The 19898-nt window shown below is 37.4% G+C and overlaps 1 protein-coding gene across 6 annotated transcripts in view; it reads left to right on the forward strand.

Moving 5' to 3' along the window:
* The window catches only part of LOC102406256 (RUN domain-containing protein 3B), a 190740-nt gene that overhangs the window by 69709 nt on the left and 101133 nt on the right, over positions 1-19898 (forward strand). For all 6 annotated transcript variants that reach the window (XM_025290984.3, XM_025290982.3, XM_025290985.3 and 3 more), the window contains 2 exons: positions 6987-7120; positions 16378-16463. In XM_025290984.3, coding sequence (XP_025146769.2) covers positions 6987-7120; positions 16378-16463 — 220 coding nt within the window. The remainder of the gene's footprint in view (positions 1-6986; positions 7121-16377; positions 16464-19898) is intronic.

The following is a 19898-nucleotide window of genomic DNA, read 5'->3' on the forward strand; positions in this document are numbered from 1 at the left end:
TCTAAAGATGGCAAAATTACTAGGATAAAAAAGCCTATAAGTCAAATTCAGTTTTCAGATTTCTGGTGAACCTGATTATCTTCATTTTCTTTGTTGTTTTGGGAGATTAAGAATTGGCTAAGTTTTATGCTATAAACTGTGGTATGGTTTAGAAGTTTGTTTGTGATAAATTCCTTACCAGTGAACAAGACATTGTCAGCACCAAAGGATAATGATTACATTTTATAGATTGGTAATGATTACATTTTATAGATTGGTAACTGTGATTCATAGTTGCTGAATGATTTGAGGCATAAGTAACATAGAGCTAGCTGTATAAGTACAGTTGAGTATCTCATCTAGACTCAGAGTTATTCACATCAGCTGAAAGTGTAATTAAAGTTAGTTTAAGTGTTTATATTCTTTTTTTTTTTTTTTTTAGAACATTAACATGAAACTTTATCCAGAAAATTAATCAAGGTCACGATTGTACTTTCAGCACTGGGTGGTCTAGTAAATGTGAACTTCAGCTAATAGTAGTGGCTTTTTTTTTTTTAAAGGACAAGATTCTCATCTTTTTCAGAAATGGGAATTTTCTCTGTTTAGAAAATTTTAAACTAATTTTCATAAATTAGCAGGAAGAAATGTAAGATTCCTGCTTCCCTGGCAACTCAGTGGTAAAGAATCCGCCTGCAGTGCAAGAGACACAGGAGACGTGGGTTCAATCACTATGTTGGGAAGATCCCCCCAGTAGGAGGAAATGGCAACTCACTCCAGTGTTTTTGCCAGGAAAATCCCATGGATAAAGGAGCCTGTGGTGGGCTACGGTCCATAGGGTCGCAAGGAGTCAGACATGACTGAAGCAACTGCACACGCACACACACACTATAAAATTGACAGTGCAAAGTTAAACAATCTAAATATATTGGCAACAATATAAATCCACAAGTAATTAGTTTCCTTGAAGTATCTGAAGCTTTTGCAGTGATATTTTTGTTGTTCAGTTGCTCAGTCGTGTCCAACTCTTTGCGACTCCATGGACTCTAGCACGCCAGGCTTCCCTGTCCTTCACTGTCTCCCAAAGTTTGCTCAAACTCATGTCCATTGAGTCAGTGATGCCATCCAACCATCTCATCTTCTGTTGTCCCCTTCTCCTCCTGCCTTCAGTCTTTCCAGCGTCAGGGTCTTTTCCAATGAGTCAACTCTTCGCATCAGGTAGCCAGTGAATATCAGCTTCAGCGTCAGTTCTTCCAATGAATATTCAGGCTTGATTTCCTTTAGGATTGAGTGGTTTGATGTCCTGCTGTCCAAGGGACTCTCAAGAGTCTTCTCCAGCACCACAGTTCAAAAGCATCAATTCTTTAGCATGCAGCCTTCTTTATGGTCCAGCTCTCACATCTGTACATGACTACTGGAAAAACCATACCTTTGACTATGTGGACCTTTGTTAGCAAAGTGATGTCTCTGCTTTTTAAAACACTGTCTTGATATTAGAGTGGCTTTTTAAAATTTGATGACACTGTCTTTTATCGCTTGTCTAGATAAATGGCAGGTCCAAGGTAATAGTCTTTAATGTTGTCATCCAGGTGATGTATTGTGGCACTAAAAAAACTTCAGCCTGTGAGACCAGCTCTTCACATAACTAAGCACAATACAAAGAGCAGAGAAAGAAAGTCATTTAACAGATTAATTTATATATTACCAAAAGATGACGTGTCGTCATCCACTACTAAATAGAGAACCACTTAGGAAATTTCAGTTTTTAGAAGGTTTCATCTGGCCATAAAATAATGTAAGAGCAAAACACAAATAATCTGCATGACGTGAATATCTACATTATTCAAGTGAGGTAATATAAAAGAGCAATTTAAAATAATGTTAGACCTTATAGATCACAGGCCATTTTAAGGTGTTTGAAATTAGGCAGCAGTTTAGTGGGAAAGACATCATGTAGCTGGTTAGTAGCAGATCACCTTTTAGTCTAGCAAACTTTCACCTCTTATTTATGTGCCTGAAATGAATTAGAGTCATATTAATGGGTTGGAAATAAGTATTGAAAAGTTTCTTTAACTTTGATAAAAAGTCAACTTCTAAAAATACATATAAAATTGAAAGCACTTTATACATCTGTACTTGTTGCCAACATTAAAAAGAGAATTCAGTTAGTGATAGCATGTTTCTTCTCCTGAATAAAATTTCTTCAAAATATAGGCTAGTCGGTTCCTTGCTATGTGATTTGCTTTTGTGGCTATTTTTAAAGGAAATGAGAATATATTTGGAGTGACTATTTATTACCTCAGCAATTATTTTTAAAGGCATGGTCAGCTTGTAACTTTTTAAATTTTCCTGTTGAATATAGGTTTTACAGACTAATAACCCCAAGTACATCTTTTGCTTACAGTTAATCTGTATGTAAGTACAAGCAATGTTCAAGTAATAATAATTCAAATAACCAATTGAACACTTCTGTTATTCTTAATTAACCTCAACCGTTTTCATAGATGCAGAAATTACTTAAAATCCTAGGATATATGGACAATTTACCTGAGAGTTCATTTGGAGTTTCTAACAAATGACCCCACCTTCTCTTAACCAAAGCACATCATTCTGAATGTGAAAAATTCAGGGTCTTGATTTAACAAATTCATTTTGAAAACGATGCACATGAAAGAGTAAGGCAGGCAGAATCAAGCCAGTCATGCTCTCATCTCATTTCTCGAGTAAGTGGAAGTGTTGTGAAGATGCTGTTACTGGTAGACTTTGTTGTTGTTCAGTCGCAAAGTTGTGTCCAACTCTTTGCAACCCCATGGACTGCAGCACGCCAGGCTTCCCTGTCCTTCACCACCTCCCGGAGCTTGCTCAACCTCATGTGCATTGAGTTGGTGATGCCATCCAACCGTCTCATCTTCTGTCGTCCCCTTCTCCTCCTGCCTTCAGTCTTTCCCAGCATCAGGGTCTTTTCTAATGAGTCAGCTCTGTGCATCAGGTGGCCAGCATATTGGAGCTTCAGCTTCAGCGTAAGGCCCTGCGAGTCATGGTGACATGTCATGCTGTTAGTTGGTTAGTTTCTCAGTTTCTTTAGTTTCTTATCTAGGAAATCTTGTCATTGTCTTGTGGGTGAAAATCCTGTAGACAGCATATCATACACACAGCAGGAGTCTTAAGGATTTAGCATCCATTCCTTCTCTGTATAACCTAAGCCTAGATATTTAGTTTTTCTGTATCTTTGTTTCCTCTCTTCCAAAATGGGACTCTGTTTTTTTTTAATTAATTTTACTGGAGTGTAGTTGCTTCACAATGCTGTGTTAGTTTCTACTGTGCAGCAAAGAGAACCAGCTGTATGTATATATATATCTCCCCTCGTTTGGGGATTTCCTTCCCATTTAGGTGACCCCAGAGCACTGAGTAGAGTTCCCTGAGCTATTTATTAAGTTTTCACCACTTATCTATTTTATACATATTACCAGTAGTGTATATATGTCAGTCCCAAACTCCCAATTCATCCCACCCCACTTCTTCCCTCCTTGGTTCCATATGTTTGTTCTCTGTGTCTGTGTGTCTGTTTCTGTTTTGCAAATAAGATCATCTATACCATTTTTCTAGATTCCACATATATGTGTTAATATATGATATTTTTCTCTTTGTAACTTACCTTACTCAGTATGATAGTCTCTAGGTCCATACATGTCTCTACACATGATCCAGTTTCATTCCTTTTTATGGTTGGTAATATTCAGTTCTATATATGTACCACAGCTTCTTTGTGCATTCCCCTATTGCTGGACATTTAGGTTGCTTCCATGTCCTGCCTATTGTAAGTAGTGCTACAGGGAACATTGGGGTATGTGGGTTGTTTTGAATTATGGTTCTCTCTGAAAAAGAGAGAATGTCTGGAAATATGTCCAGTAGTGGGATTACTGAGTCATCTCTAACCTACTCATCGATAGGGGACTTTGTTACATTTTTTTAATTTTCAACAGCTCTACTTTGAAATTTCTCATAATTATTTTCCTCAGCCACATCAAACTTATGAGAAGGTTTAAAATAAAGTTACCAGAGAAGCCTTGTGATTCTCCCTTCAAGATTGCTTCCAGTGTATGGTACTCCATTTATTGAGAGAAGTGTGGTTGGTAGTCCTCATTTTTAAACTGTGGGATGATCTCAATTAGTAGAAGCTAAAGAAATTAACCAAGACTAGATTTTAGGGAGGTCAATTTAGGATGGTTGATATGGGAAAAGGTTGGATTAGGGAGTAAATTTTAAAGATTTTTCTAGATTCTAAGCAAGTAATGGGAAAAACTTCACTATGTGTTTCATTGCTATTTTGTAATGCAAGGGGAGCTTGGATCTCTTAACTCTTTGTATGATAATGATAAAAGTAATGATTATTAACATCTGTATTAGGCTATATAGTAATTATTGCACATACATTATCTAATCCTCAGAACAGTGTTATCATGTAGATACTACCATTATTATCATTTCATAGAAGAAACTCAGGTTGGTAGAGTGAAAAGTCATTTTCTTAAGATTGCATGTCTAGAAAGTGATCTGTTCTGGTCCTCTTGACTCAAAAGCCCATATTCTTAACATTAGACATCCTGTCTCTTCTCCAAATGGCTAACAAATTGATAACATGAAAATTGCCCTAAAATATTCCTATAGATTTCTATCTTTTGGCAGCAAGATTTCATTACTGAAGAGACATTTGAGTTATAAATGATGTTTGAGTAGGGATGTATCAATGGTTTTGTATTTTTAGAAAGGTAAATATTTTTGTCCAGAATATTTGATGTTTGTAATGTAGCATGCAGACATCTTGATACCAGATTGTCACTGAGCTGTTACTGTAAAAAGATCCTAATTAGATTTTTAAGATGCAAATTTTTATATGATTTGCATTTAAGATCTGGTTAATGGCACCCGACTCCAGTACTCTTGCCTGGAAAATCCCATGGATGGCTGAGCCTGGTAGGCTGCAGTCCATGGGGTTGCTAAGAGTCGGACACGACTGAACGACTTCACTTTCATTTTTCACTTTCATGCATTGGAGAAGGAAATGGCAACCCACTCCAGTGTTCTTGCCTGGAGAATCCCAGGGACGGGGGGAGCCTGGTGGGCTGCCGTCTGTGGGGTCGCACAGAGTCTGACATGACTGAAGCAACTTAGCAGCAGCAGCAGCAGTGTGGATTAACCAGTCGATTTGTTTTAATAAATATTTATTAAATGCCTGCTGTGAGACAAGCACTGTGTCAAGTGCTAGAGATAGAATTAAAGACAAATAAGATATAGTCTCTGTCTTAGTGACCTTACCATCTAATGTGTGAGACAATCAAGTAAGCAGGTAACTATAAGTATAAGCTCAGGGTGTTAGGCCAGCTCGTAGGGAGGAGTGACTTGCTGTAGAGATCACATGCGGCTTACAAAAAGAGGAGGCCTTTGAAATGTCCTGCATGAGGAATAGGGATTACCTATTGTGACATGTGAGCTTTCCCTTGGTTGATTAACTATATTATTAGCAATACCAGAGGGCTCTTTTAACAATAGCAATGCCTAGGCCCACCCCCAAAGATTCTGATTATTTAGTTTGGGTGGAGCCCAGACATGAGTACTTTTTAAAAGAAGCCTAGTTACTCTTAGGTGTTGCTGTGGTTGGACACAACTCAGATATTTCAGACACTGTTCCTAAAATGCTGCATGTGGACAAGAACACTTTTATACTTCTTAATGTTGCTTAGAGAGAACATGTTACTGGGGAAAAGAAAATTGAGATCAATAAATGTTACTTCAAAATAAAGAAGCAGAGGTTTTAAAATATAAAAGCTACTCTTTCTTAAGATTGAACAGCTTCCCTAGGTAAGAATAATTAATTCAGAAAACTGAAGAAATACTAAGATGTCTCTCATATCCCATTTAAACATATTCAGAGTACAAAATTGGTCCCATGAACTTATTACCCAAAGTCCTGCATTGAAATATTAATACACACAAAAGAACATTTGTTCTTGAACACAGGTGTAGTTATCCAGGTCTGGAAGATTAGAATGGTAAGTGCCTAAGGACTTGTCATGGGTTGTTGGCTAGAAGTGAGCAGGCGAATGACGGATGAAGGTTTGGGTAGAAGGGTAGTGAATGGGTGGTCATGGTTAGTCAGTGTACGGTTCCCGCTGTTGATAGGTACTTACGGGCTACACGTTGTTTCATTTCTTCGAAGTATCCCTCTGAAGAGGAGAAAAAGTGTCACCTTTTAAATTTTTTTCTGTTTTTCCAAGAAGAGAAAGGTTTAGGATGCAAGAGGTAACATTTTTTTCCTTTTTTATTATCTTTCTTTTTTTACAGTACTTATATGTGCCAAGTCCTATGCTCAGGACTACTCAGGCATTACTCAGGCATTGTTGTATTTGATTCAGAGAATACTATACCCTGAATACTCAGGCATTACTTAATACTCATTACTCATACTCAATACTCATTACTCAGGCATTACTCAGGATTACTCATGTATTACTCAGGTATTGTTGTATTTGATTCAGAGAATACTCATAAAGTGGTTACTCCAAGTAGTCCCCTTTTAGAGTCAAGAAAAGTGGTGTTCAGAAAGGTTAATTAACTTGCCTGGGGTCACACAGCCAGTAAACGGCAAAGGTGAGATTTAAATGAAAGCTTAACTGGAAGCACAAGGAAGGCTAACTGTGTGCTTTCTGGAAGACTGTTAGAATAATAGGATATTAACCTGCAGACCATTGTGTTTAGTGTCTAGGCCCTTTTTGCTTCACTTACTCTGATTGTATTGTTGAGAAAACTACTATCCACATCCATTAAATAGATGGCCCAAAATCACACAAGTAGGTAAAATTAGAAAGAGACCAGACTTAAGGCTTTTTGACCCCAAGATCAGTGTCCTTTCCACAATCTCACACTCTACTGCCCTTTATTTTGTTGCTCTTGCATTTTGAGTTACTAGTCTGGTTTTCTTTTTATTTTGTGTTACAATTTGTCTCCTGAAGGTCAAGTAACCTGGTTTGGTTACGGAAGTCCTCGTAGCTTCTGGGACTATATCAGAGTGGCTTGCCGGAAAGTTTCACAGAACTGTATCTGCAGCATTGAGAATATGGAACATGTCAGTTCCTCCAGAGCTAAGGTAAGACCTCAGTAGGAATGTGCAGGGTGTGCGTGTGCTCTCCGCCTGAGCATTTGACCCAAACAGAGAACTCAGGCTTCTTGCTGTATACAATATTTCTTTTCTTTGTTGAAATTAAGCACTTGCCCATATTTAACATCTTTCAGAAGTTCATTTTTTTTACTAGTTATTTTAGAGTGCTCTTGAATCTTCTCTGTTGCCGTATAAGTAGCAAGAAGGCATGAAGCTAGTCACTGTGAGTTTCTCTTTTGAGAAGCACGGTGAAATATTTCCCGGTCTGTGGCGTTTCAGCAGCTCCTCGTGTCCTGCACTGGCAGTCCCCGTGTCAGACTGTGTTCACAGAATTCCAGATGTGATTTGCCTGGTGCACCGGGTTGCTGTCGCATTACTGGTGCAGAAGCAGTGGTAGGTAAAATTGCTGCTGCCTTGGCACAAATTAAAACAGTGGCATCAAACCATTCTAGTAGTCATTGAGTTCTTCCTCGTCATGCACTCAGTCTTAAAAAAAAAAAAAGCCACTTTCACTTAATGTCCATAATGGTAGACATTATTAATTTAATTAAATCTCAACCTTTGGAAGCCTTTCTTTTTAGTAATTTGAGTGACACAATGGGGAGCATGCATAAAGCATTTCCGCAGCATACTGAAACACGGTGGTCTGGTTCTCAAGGAAAAGTGCTCGTGCAGTCGTTTGAATTGTTAGCTGAACTAGATGCTTTTGTTGTGTAATAGTATTTTTACTTGAAAGAAAAACATTCAAACTATAGCTTTTTTGACTTAGGCGTTTGTAGATAGTCCTTAAATAAAGATGAATGAAGTAAGTCTGTTCCGACAAGAAGAACAGCTTGACAGTATTTGTTGCCAACATTAAAATTAAAGCTTTCAGGTACATGAAAATTTGGGAAAACTTAGAGTGTATTCACAAGCTTGATAGCTTCCTAGGACTTAAAAGACTTTTCTGATAACGTTAATGTTAACAAAAATGTATTTATCTTGTTTAATGGAATGTGTAATATTTTTAAGTTAGTGTGTTAGTCATGTCTGACTCTTTGCAACTCCATGGATAGGGGCCCCCCAGGCTCCTCCGTCCATGGGAGTTTCCAGGCAGGAATACTGGAGTGGGGTTGCCATTCCCTTCTCTAGGGATCTTCCCGACCTAGGGATCAAACCCGAGTCTCCTGTATTGCAGGCAAACTCTACTGTCTGAGCCAATAGGGGATACATCTAAGTCAATAAATGTCTTCATTTCTAAGTCAACTATGACTAGTTTTTTTTTTTTTTATGACTAGTTTTTTTGTAAAATTTTTTTCTCATAGATGTTTAAATCTCTTTTGTTTCTTTTTTACTTTTGCAGATTTCATTTTTGTCACAATTGTTATCTTAGTGGTCTTTTGGCCTCCATTTTCTTGAACTATTAAATTTATTCATTTATTTACTTTCTAATTGTCTGATTGAATACAGGTTTTTAAAATGTGCAATTTGAATTCTCTTTTGCATCTTAACTGAGTTTGTATCTTGGCTTCTGTAGGTTAAGGTGAAAAGACTTGTTCAGTCGCTCAGTCATGTCCGGCTGTTTGCGACCTCATGGACTACAGCATGCCAAGCTTCCCTGTCCTTCACTCTCTCCCAGAGTTTGCTCAGACTCATGTCCATTGACCAATGATGCCATCCACCCATTTCATGCTTTGTTGCGCCCTTCTCCTCCTGCCCTCAGTTTCCCAGCATCAGGGTCTTTTTCAGTGAGCTGGCTCTTCACATCATATGGCCAAAAATTTGGAGCTTCAGCGTCAGCATCAAGCCCTTCCAGTGAATATTTGGGCTTGATTTCCTTTCGGAGTGACTGGTTTGATCTCCTTGCTGTCCAAGGGACTCTCAAGAGACTTCTCTAGCATCAAGGTTCAAAAGCCTCAATTCTTAAGCGCTCATCCTTTTTTATGGTTGAACTCTCACACCCATACATGACTGTTGAAAAAACCATGGCTTTAATTATACAGACCTTTGTCGACAAGGTGATGTGTCTGCTTTTTAAAACGCTGCCTAGGTTTGTCGTAGCTTTTCTTTCAAGGAGCAAGTGCCTTGAGTTTCATGGCTGCAGTCACTGTCCACAGTGATTCAGGAGCCCAAGAAAATAAAGTCTGTCGCTGTTTCCATTGTTTCCCCATCTATTTTCCATGAAGTGATGGGACCAGATGCCATGAGATTAGTTTTTTGAAAATGTTGAGTTTTAAGCCAGCTTTTTCGCTCTCCTCTTTCACCTTCATCAAGAGACTCTTTAGTTCCTCTTCGCTTTCTGCCATTAGGGTGGTGTCATCTACATATCTGAAGTTATCGATATTTCCCCTGGCAGTCTTGATTCCAGCCTGTGATTCATCTAGCCTGGCATTTCACGTAATGTACTCTGCATATAAGTTAAACAAGCAGGGTACAGTATACAGCTTTGAAGTACTCCTTTCCCAATTTGGAACCAGGTGCCTGTTGTTCCATGTCTGGTTCTAGCTGTTGCTTTTCCTGCATATAGGTTTCAGGAGGCAGGTCAGGTGGTCTGGTATTCCCATCTCTTTAAGAATTTTCCGTTGTTGTTGTGATGCACACAATCAAAGGCTTTAGCATAGTCAATGAAGCAGATGTTTTTCTGGAATTCTCTTGCTTTTTCTGTGATTCAGTGGATGTTGGCAATTTGATCTCTGGTTCATCTGCCTTTTCTAAGTCCAGTGTGTACATCTGAAAGTTCTCGGTTCATGTAATGTTGTAGCCTAGCTTGAAGGATTTGAGTATTACCTTGCTAATATGTGAAATGAGTGGAACTGTATGGTAGCTTGAACATTCTTTGGCATTGCCCTTCTTTGGGATTGGAATGAAAACTGACCTTTTTTAGTCCTGTAGCCACTGCTGACTTTTCCAAATTTGCTTCTGTATTGAGTACAGCATTTTCACAGTGTCATCTTTTAGGATTTGAACTAGCTCAACTGGATTCCCATCACTTCCTTTAGCTTTGTTTGTAGCAATACTTCCTAAGGCCCACTTGACTTCACATTGCAAGATGTCTGACTCTAGGTGAGTGATCACACCATCGTGGTTATCTGGGTCATGAAGATCTTTTTTGTATAGTTCTTCTTCTGTGTATTCTTGCCACCTATAATATCTTCTGCTAGGTCCATCCCATTTCTGTCCTTTATTGTGCCCATCTTTGCATGAAATGTTCCCTTGGTATCTCTGATTTTCCTTAAGAGATCTCTAGTCTTTCCCATTCTGTTGTTTTCCTCTGTTTCTTTGCAGTGTTCACTGAGGAAGGCTTTCTTATCTTTCTTGCTATTCTTTGGAACTCTGCATTCAGATGGATGTATCTTTCCCTTTCTCCTTTGCCTTTAGCATCTCTTCTTTTCTCAGCTATTTATAAGGCCTCCTCAGACGACCATTTTGCCTTGTTGCATTTCTTTTTCTTGTGGATGGTTTTTGTCACCACCTCCTGTACAATGCTAGGAACCTCCATCCATAGTTCTTCTGTATATTAGATCTAATATATTAGATCTATATTAGATCTGTCTATTAGATCTAATCCCTTGAATCTATGTGTCACTTCCACTGTATAATCATAAGGGATTATATTAATAGAAGTTACCCCAGTGATACAGAAACTTTATTTTCTTATTTTTAAATTAAAAGCAGGAGAGATTAACATGACAAGTGTATTCTAAATCCCTTCAATATAGGGGAGAATATATTTCTATAACTAGCATATACCAAAATACAAAAGGTAATTGAGAAGGTAAGAAACACTGGAAATGTAGTGCTCTTGACCTGGGTGGACCAAAGAATCTGAAACTCCAGCTGACCAGCTCTCTTAAGAAGCCTTGGGAGTAGGCCCTACACAGCAAGATGCTGCCCAGCAGAGATGGGTTAATATTTATTCTGTAAAAAACTGGTATTGAGTATCAAAACACCACAGAACAATCACCTTCTAAATCCTGTTTTTGTATCTTTGTTTTGCTCAGGCCTCAGAGTCCATCCCCAGGCAAGGATACTGGAGTGTGTTGCCATTTCCTTCTCCAGGGGATTTTCCTAACCCTGGGATCGAACTCAGGTCTGCCTCATTGCAGGCAGACTCTTTACCATCTGAGCCACCAGAGAAGCCTCCATTTATTCATACTTGTGGGGGAAGAAAGATCTACTACTTGTCTGGAAAAGTCTGCAGGCAAAGATTACACCTGTCTTTCTTCACTGTAGTGCAAAGAGCAAAGTACTTAATCTACTCAGTGCATCACATCTGCCAGGTGTCAGGATTGAAGGATTAAACAGATATCTCAGGTGGCAGGTTTACTGAGCCTTTGAACTGCAGTTCGGAGTGACTGCTAGCATGTATAACACTCTTATCCAGCCTTGATACTTGGGAAAACGTACCAGAACCTGAGCACCAAACTTACATTTTAAACAGTGTGTAACTCAGTAGGCTTGGGACCAAAACTAAGATATTCATTTTTGACTTCTATTTAAGAAACCAGATTCATTCTGATTACACTTTTAGGGTTATGTGAACATTTTAAATAGTGGAAGACAGGATGCCCTGTGGCGCAATGATTGTTTCAGCCCAGAGACATTCTCTAAATTGATTGATTGAATCAGGATTGCGTGTATCTTCGTATCACTGTACAGCTGAGATTCACAATGTAGAAACTTGCTGCCACAAGAGATGTGAACTTAGTCACCGTAATCTGAGACCTGTAAAATGTAGACATTCCCTTTCTTTGCTTAGTCTGTGACTAGTTGAGCTCATTTTCCAGGGCCTATCCATAGCCTGTCAGTGAAGTAGAATATTTGAATTGAAGACTGAGACTATAATCTTTACATCTCAGCTGTATTTGCAGCTCTTCTTTCTACAGTATACAAGGGATCTTCCCTGACAGTCCAGTGGTTACCACTCTGTTTCCACTGCAGAGGGCGTGTGTTTGATCCCTGGTCAGGGAACGAAGATCCCACAGGCCCACCAGTGCAGCCAAAAATAAAAAGTATAATATGCAGGAATTTGGGGACATTGGATTTCTGTACATCAGCTTATTAAGCTGTCAGGCTAGAATTAGCTTTCTGAGAAAAATAACTTCATATCAACAGGTACCTATTTTGCTTGCTTCTGAACTTGTCCATCTTCCCTATCTGCTAAGGTGGGCCAGTTACTTGTAAGCATAATATTAATACATGACCTTTGACAGAAGGTCCACTGAAGTTGGATCCTTAGTTACTATTGTTGGTTATTTTGCAGCTATTTCCATTGGATTTTCTTAGTATCCCAGCTGATTTCAAGTTCAAGATAGCCTTCTTCCCCTTTAGATAGTCTCTGGCCTGAAAGTATGAACTCTCTGCTGTTGTTGAGTTCTTCCTTCTTCCTGCATATCTTGTGTGAATTTTCTTTTCCTTTATTTTTAAGAGCGTTCTCATTTTTTAAATTCTTATTTAAGGCTGTGTTAGGCTTTCCTAATTTGTGGTTGCTTATCCTGTGTATTCCTTCTATTCAATATGATTGTAACACATTATAACTTCTGAATATACTAATCACATCAACCACTCATATATCCATGCATCCCTCCAGCTAATAAATTTTCATTGAGCACCTCTACTGTGACAGAACTGTGAGTGTAGCCCTTAATACACTATGATGATTTATGTCCCTAATTCTGCCTAGTTTTTCCTGGTCTCATCTTCTTCTTACTTTTTCCTTGTTCAGAAGCTTACCTTGTCAGTGTTTTGTCCTAGATGGTGGTTAGCCAGATTTTCTACTGAAAGAGGCAGAGGCAGAGAGAGAGGGTGTTAATCATAGATACACCAGAGTTACCAAATACTGGAACTTTACAGTAAGATACAGTATTGCAAAGAGGCCACTTTTATGTTCATTTTTTCTTACTGATTCATAAATCTACCTCCTCTTAACTACCACTCCACTTTTCCTATCCCTAGTTCTTTACTGTGATGGCCCCAAACCTGGAAGTGAAACAAATTGAAGGGGCCCTGTAAACACTCCAGGCCTTTGAGACCCCAGAAAGGCTGTTCCTTGGGAGTTAGGGAAATTCAGATGAAAACCAGCACCCCAAAAACCTAAAAGTGGTGCCCTTAAATGGTACAAGGTGGTTTTCAAATACACTCTGTCTACCAGAAGAAAAGTAAATCTACTGTAGAGAAAAGTAGCATTAAAGTTGCTGCAAATTTTCTTCCACAATGTCTAATATATAATCAAAAATCACCAAGCATATCAGAAAACAAGGTTAAATGAACAAAACTAAGAAATGTAAAAGATAAAATTGAAACAGACCTATGGGAGATGCAGATAATGGACTTTTAAGTAATTATAATATGAAGAAAATATAAATAAAAATTAATACTAGAGAACTGGAGTATATAAGAAAATCAAAATCGAAAACTACAAAATATTCATTCTTAATGAACTTGTACAGTAATCGATTGTTTGCTAAGTTCTAATGCACATCAGTGAATTTCAGACGATTGAAATATAAACAAATATAAATATAATGTTCTCTAACCACAGTAGAATCCATAACAAAGAATTAACTAGGCTTATTTAAGTTGAAGTTGGGAAGACTTTCTAAATAACTGATGAATGAAAGAAGAAATTACACATGAAATTAAAACATACTTAGTAATGATAATGAAAATATAACATAAAAATTGTACTTAGAGGAGAATAGATAAGTTTAAGTAGGCTTTTATGTATTTTAAGAAAAAGGCAGAAAATCCGTTATCAAAGCTTTCATCTCAAGAAACTTTTTTAAAAAGTAATAAACCCAAAGTAGAAGGAAAGAAGTAATGAAGAATAAAAATTCAATTAAACTGAAACAATTGTACACTAGAAGAAAATCAACAAAACCAAAAGTTGGTGTTTTTAAAAAGATTGATATAACTGATAAGTTTCTAGCAAGGCTACTAGAAGGAAAAAAAGAGAGGTTATATATTATCCATATCTGTAATGAAGAAGTGATAAACCCCATAGACTCTACAAACATTAAAAATCGTAAGACAAGGTATGAATAACTTCACACCTGTAAATTAAAAAATTTAAATGAAATGAGCAAATTCTTTGAAAAATGCCATTTATAAAAACTAACACAAAAAGGAAGAAAACTTCTAAATATTCAGATGTCTACTAAAGAAATTGACTCTCTGGTTTAAACTCTTCCCCTTACAGGCCATTTTTAAATGGATTTATCTTTTTCTTATAGATTTGTAAGAATTCTTTGCATTTTACAGATGAGAGTCTTTTGTCAGTTACATATAATGCAGATACTTTTGTCCACTCTGTGATTTGTCTTTTTACTCTCTTACATAGTTGCAGTCCACCCCCTGAAGTAGGAGGGAAGGTAGAGTGTATGGATAGTAATTCTGTTAGGTTGGTCAGTTTGGTGGTGAGATGAGTCCCCTGTCTTCTCGTTGGGTCTGTTTTTTGTTTCCTCATATAGTAAAGTACGGACAGTATTGTAACTGACACAGTTCTCAGGAGGATTAAATATCTTAATGTGTCTAATACAGAGGCAAGCATTTATTAATTACATTCTTAAGGAGTGTTGACTACTTTCATTAATTTTTTTTTCAAAAACCTTTAGTGGCAAACAGGCTAATATTTGTGTCTCCCAAACAATAACAACAACCTACAGTGGTTCACCATTACCTAACTGATGCGGTCTAAAATCTTATACCTACTTTTCAGTTTTTCCCTGTTGATGATTCCAACAAGCTTTAAGTATTCTGTTGCTTTTGTTGAAAAAAAAGAAACCGTTAAAAATCAGCACCATTTCTTATGACAGTGTAACAGAATTGCACAAATATCCAAGGACAGGAAACGAGGTGCAGCCCAGCTTTGTATGGCTTGAAATGAATAAATCAGGAAGCAAGGCTTTCCTCCACCTTTCTTATCTAACAATAGCACACTTTCTCTGGAGAGCAACTTTCCCTGCTTCTGCTTTAGAATGTAGCTTTTTGATTCAAGCCACTACTGCTAGTCTCTGTCTTTTAGATGAAATTTTAAGAAACTTGAGACTGAGGGCTGTTGTGTGCCTCTTCCCTTCCTCTGTTCCAATCAGCTACAACTAACTGTAGGTTCCCCTCGGCTTACTCGGCAGAAGCAGTTGACTGAGCACAAGGGCAAGCTAAGGGGTTTTGAGGTTGGTGGGTGATTGACTGGCGTGCTAACCACGCCCATGTTCCAAACAGTCCTGCAGTTTCTAGCCTGCCAGGTTTTACCACTGTCTGGATTAACTTGTTTTCAATCCTTCCTGTTCAATAGTTTGAGGAAATCACTAGAACTGTAGACATTTCTGTAAGTGTAGGCATTTCAATGCTTTTTTTCTATACTGGTAGTTGACCATCATATATATATTGGTTAGTGTCATCTTGATTCTTAGCTACTGTTACAGTGGTTTTGTTTTTTATATAGTCAATCTCCATAGATTTTCTGGAGAGTGTGAAAGGGTTGAGTGAAGTGAACATAATGGGATTATAAAATTCTCACTAACAAGTATTCTTTCATTCTAAACAATAAGTTCAGAATAATGCTTTGGCTTATAAAAAAAAACTTTACTGGCTAGTCCCAACTACTGAATGCTGTTAACCCCTTTTCAAAAGTAAGATTATTCATATTTTGTTAGAATTGTGTGTTTCTGTCATTTTATTCTAGGATATGCTCCTGGGATATTTTTTGTTGTGTGTTTGCTTTTTCTGGTTTAAATTTCTGGTAATATCTTTTAGAATGCTCTGGAGGCACCAAATTCAGTGACTCATGATTTGGATAAATGATAAATAATGAAATTTGATTCACTATTTGTTGTGTAAACTTCCATCTGGACAGACTAAATAAGTGGTGTGAGAATTATTTTTATTAATGAGAACGGACTCTTTCCTCTTTTTTTATAAGGGGACTCATTTCAATTAGCATGTTGATTTGGGCACTGAAGTAAAGAGATGAGTCTTGTGATTTCTTTATATAATTCACAAGAAGTCTCTAACCCAGGTAACTCAATTTTGATGGTTCTGTCCCTTCAGAAGCTAGAAAGTTAATTGGACATGCTCTACCCTACACCTTTAGAGAAACAAAGTATATACTATATATAATTAAAATTTACCTCATCTTATCAAATACACATTTTGAGTGAGTTATTCTTTGCATGTTAAAATGCTTATATTTTTGATGACATAGTGAACACAAAATTTTTTAATTTCTAATTTTTTCTTTATGTTTGATTCTTTCTTCTTCCTTTTAGGGTAGAGCCTGGATCAGAGTAGCACTCATGGAAAAACATTTGTCTGAATACATCTCTACAGCTCTGAGAGACTTCAAAACAACCAGGTTTAAAAGTCCTTTTAATTTTCAAATATATATTAAGAGAGTCACCTGAAGACTTAGAAGTAAAAATAGAATAAAGACTTATTTGTTTTTCAAGTCCTCACCTATTTTATTTCCCCTTTTTATACTTCTCAGATAAATCCACTGTCTTCTCAGGGAAATACAGTTTTTCAACTAAACATACTTCCACCTTGGTTTATCTTTTCAGGCCTCACATTATGCCTGGAATATCTTTTTTTTGAAAAGTTTTGATTCTTACTTTTTCAGCACTTGAAGTTTCATTCTGACCACAGACTTTTCCTATTGCTTTCTTCCTCTTTCCACACCACAACATTTATTTCATTCACGTCTTTAATTCTTATATAATTAATGATTGCTCAGTTGTGTTTTTGGGGCAGTCTATACCAATGTTCTCCTCAGGTTGTATAGATTTATGAGATAGTACATTGTGCAAAACAGGACTTTATTAACTTTTTATGACGATTCTTCCTGGAGATGGGAAAGGCTACTCACTCCAGTATTCTGACCTGGAGAATTTCATGGACTATAAAGTCCATGGGGTTGCAAAGAGCCAGACACGACTGAGTGACTTTCACTTTATGATGATAGAGAAAAGATTCATATAAGGACAACAGTTATGCCCACTCAGCTCTGCTCTGCTAATCTATATTTAAGGCTTTTGTTAAAGCAATCACTTTTTTTCCATTTCAAAAGTATTTGTAAATGAAAATATTAAATAATTTCAGTATCCTACATATGTATTGTTCAGTATAGTACCCACTAACCACATGCCACTGAGTAAATTAAAATAGAAATTAAACTACTGATTCAGTTCTTCAGTTGCTTTATCACACTTTAGGTGTTCACTGGCCCTGTGTGGTTAATGGCTACCAAATTGGACAGCACGGATGCAAAACAGTGCTTCATGGCACAGGGTTCTATCAGACATCACTGACTTCGACACTTTTAAATTACCATACATATTTCTACCTTGTTAATCATATTTCTGAAGGAAGAGAGTGACTGTAGGCCAGTTCTGACAGAGAAAATTAGGCATATATATACAGAAATCATATATCTAAAGTTGTAATTTCCATGTCCTGATGGCATGTTTGACATTTTGGATTTTTGGAAAATCTGAGTCTTTAATGTGATACATTGTTTTAGCTGACTAGCTGGTACAGATGACAGTATCTTTGCTTAGGTGTTGCCTACATCTGTTGGATCATTGAAAAAGCAAGAGAGTTCCAGAAAAACATCTATTTCTGTTTTATTGACTATGCCAAAGCCTTTGACTGTGTGAATCACAACAAACTCTGGAAAATTCTGAAAGGGATGGGAATACCAGACCACCTTACCTGCCTCTTGAGAAATCAATAAGCAGGTCAAGAGGCAACAGTTAAAACTGGACATGGAACAACAGACTGGTTCCAAATTGGGAAAGGAGTACATCAAGACTGTATATTGTCACCCTGCTTATTTAACTTATATGCAGAGTACTTCATGAAAAATGCTGGGCTGGAAGAAGCACAAGCTGGAATCAAGATTGCTGGGAGAAATATCAATAACCTCAGGTATGCAGATGACACCACACTTAAGGAAGAAAGTGAAGAGCAACTAAATAGCTTTTTGATGAAAGTGATAGAGGAGAGTGAAAAAGTTGGGCTTAAAACTCAACATTCAGAAAACTAAGATCATGGGATCTGGTCCCATCACTTCATGGGAAATAGATGGGGAAACAGTGGAAACAGTGGCTGACTTTATTTTTCTGGGCTCTAAAATCACTGCAGATGGTGACCGCAGCCATGAAATTAAAAGACGCTTGCTCCTTGGAAGAAAAGTTATGACCAGCCTAGACAGCATATTAAAAAGCAGAGACATTGCTTTGCCAACAAAGGTCCATCTAGTCAAAGCTATGGTTCTTCCAGTAATAATGTATGGATGTGAGAGTTGGACTGTGAAGAAAGCTGAGCGCCATAGAATTGATGGTTTTGAACTGTAGTGTTAGAGAAGACTCTCGAGAGACCCTTGGACAGCAAGAAGATGTACCATGTTAATCCTAAAGGAAATCAGTCCTGAATATTCATTGAAAGGACTGATGTTGAAGCTGAAACTCCAATAGTTTGGTCACCTGATGTGAAGAACTGACTCATTTGAAAAGAACCTGATGCTGGGAAAGATTGAAGGTGGGAAGAGAAGGGGACAACAGAGGATGAGATGGTTGGATGGCATCACCAACTCAATGGACATGAGTTTGAGTAAACTCGGGGAGTTGATGATGGACAGTGAGGCCTGGCGTGCTGCAGTCCATGGGGTTGCAAAGAGTCGGACATGACTAAGTGAACTGAAGTGAACTGATGTTCTTAGGTAATAAAATAATAAATGTTTTATTTGGAAGATACGAAGAAAAAATCACGACTAAAGAGACACGTGTACCCCAATGTTCATAGCAGCACTGTTTATAATAGCCAGGACATGAAAGCAACCTAGATGTCCATCAGCCAATGAATGGATAAGAAAGCTGTGGTACATATACACAATGGAGTATTACTCAGCCATTAAAAAGAATACATTTGAATCAGTTCTAATGAGGTGGATGAAACTGGAGCCTATTATACAGAGTGAAGTAAGCCAGAAAGAAAAACACCAATGCAGTATACTAACGCATATATATGGAATTTAGAAAGATGGTAGCAATAACCCTGTGTACGAGACAGCAAAAGAGACACTGATGTATAGAACAGTCTTTTGGACTCTGGGAGAGGGAGAGGGTGGGATGATTTGGGAGAATGGCATTGAAATATGTATAATATCATGTATGAAACGAGTCGCCAGTCCAGGTTCGATGCACGATACTGGATGCTTGGGGCTGGTGCGCTGGAACGACCCAGAGGGATGGTATGGGGAGGGAGGAGGGTTCAGGATGGGGAACACATGTATACCTGTGGCAGATTCATTTTGATATATGGCAAAACCAATACAATATTGTAAAGTTAAATAAAATAAAATTAAAAAAAAAAGAATAAATTTGACCAGGTTATAAAGACTTTTAACTCCAAGAAGTATTTGCATAAAGTAAATCTGACATGTGCTTATTGGATCATTTTCAGGCAATATGGTACTCTTGGGATGTTTCTAAAGATGGACGGTGAGATGATGATAAACTCTTAAGACAGTTGAAATAAACTTTATACAATGAAACATTTGTTTCTTATTTCATGATTAGTAAATACATTTAATTATGAAAGATACTAAATTTTCAAGATACTGAGGCTTTAAAAAAAATCAGAACCCCATAGATCAAACCTAGAAATCCTATGAAATCAAAACTAAGTTTATACCATAATTATCTGCTATACAATAACAAAACAGTCTTTTCTAAATAGAAATTAAAGCATTAATAATCTAAGTTGTTAGCCTCGTTTCTCAGTTTATACA

This window comes from Bubalus bubalis, chromosome 8 (genome assembly GCF_019923935.1).
Source record: "Bubalus bubalis isolate 160015118507 breed Murrah chromosome 8, NDDB_SH_1, whole genome shotgun sequence".
NCBI lineage: Eukaryota > Metazoa > Chordata > Mammalia > Artiodactyla > Bovidae > Bubalus > Bubalus bubalis.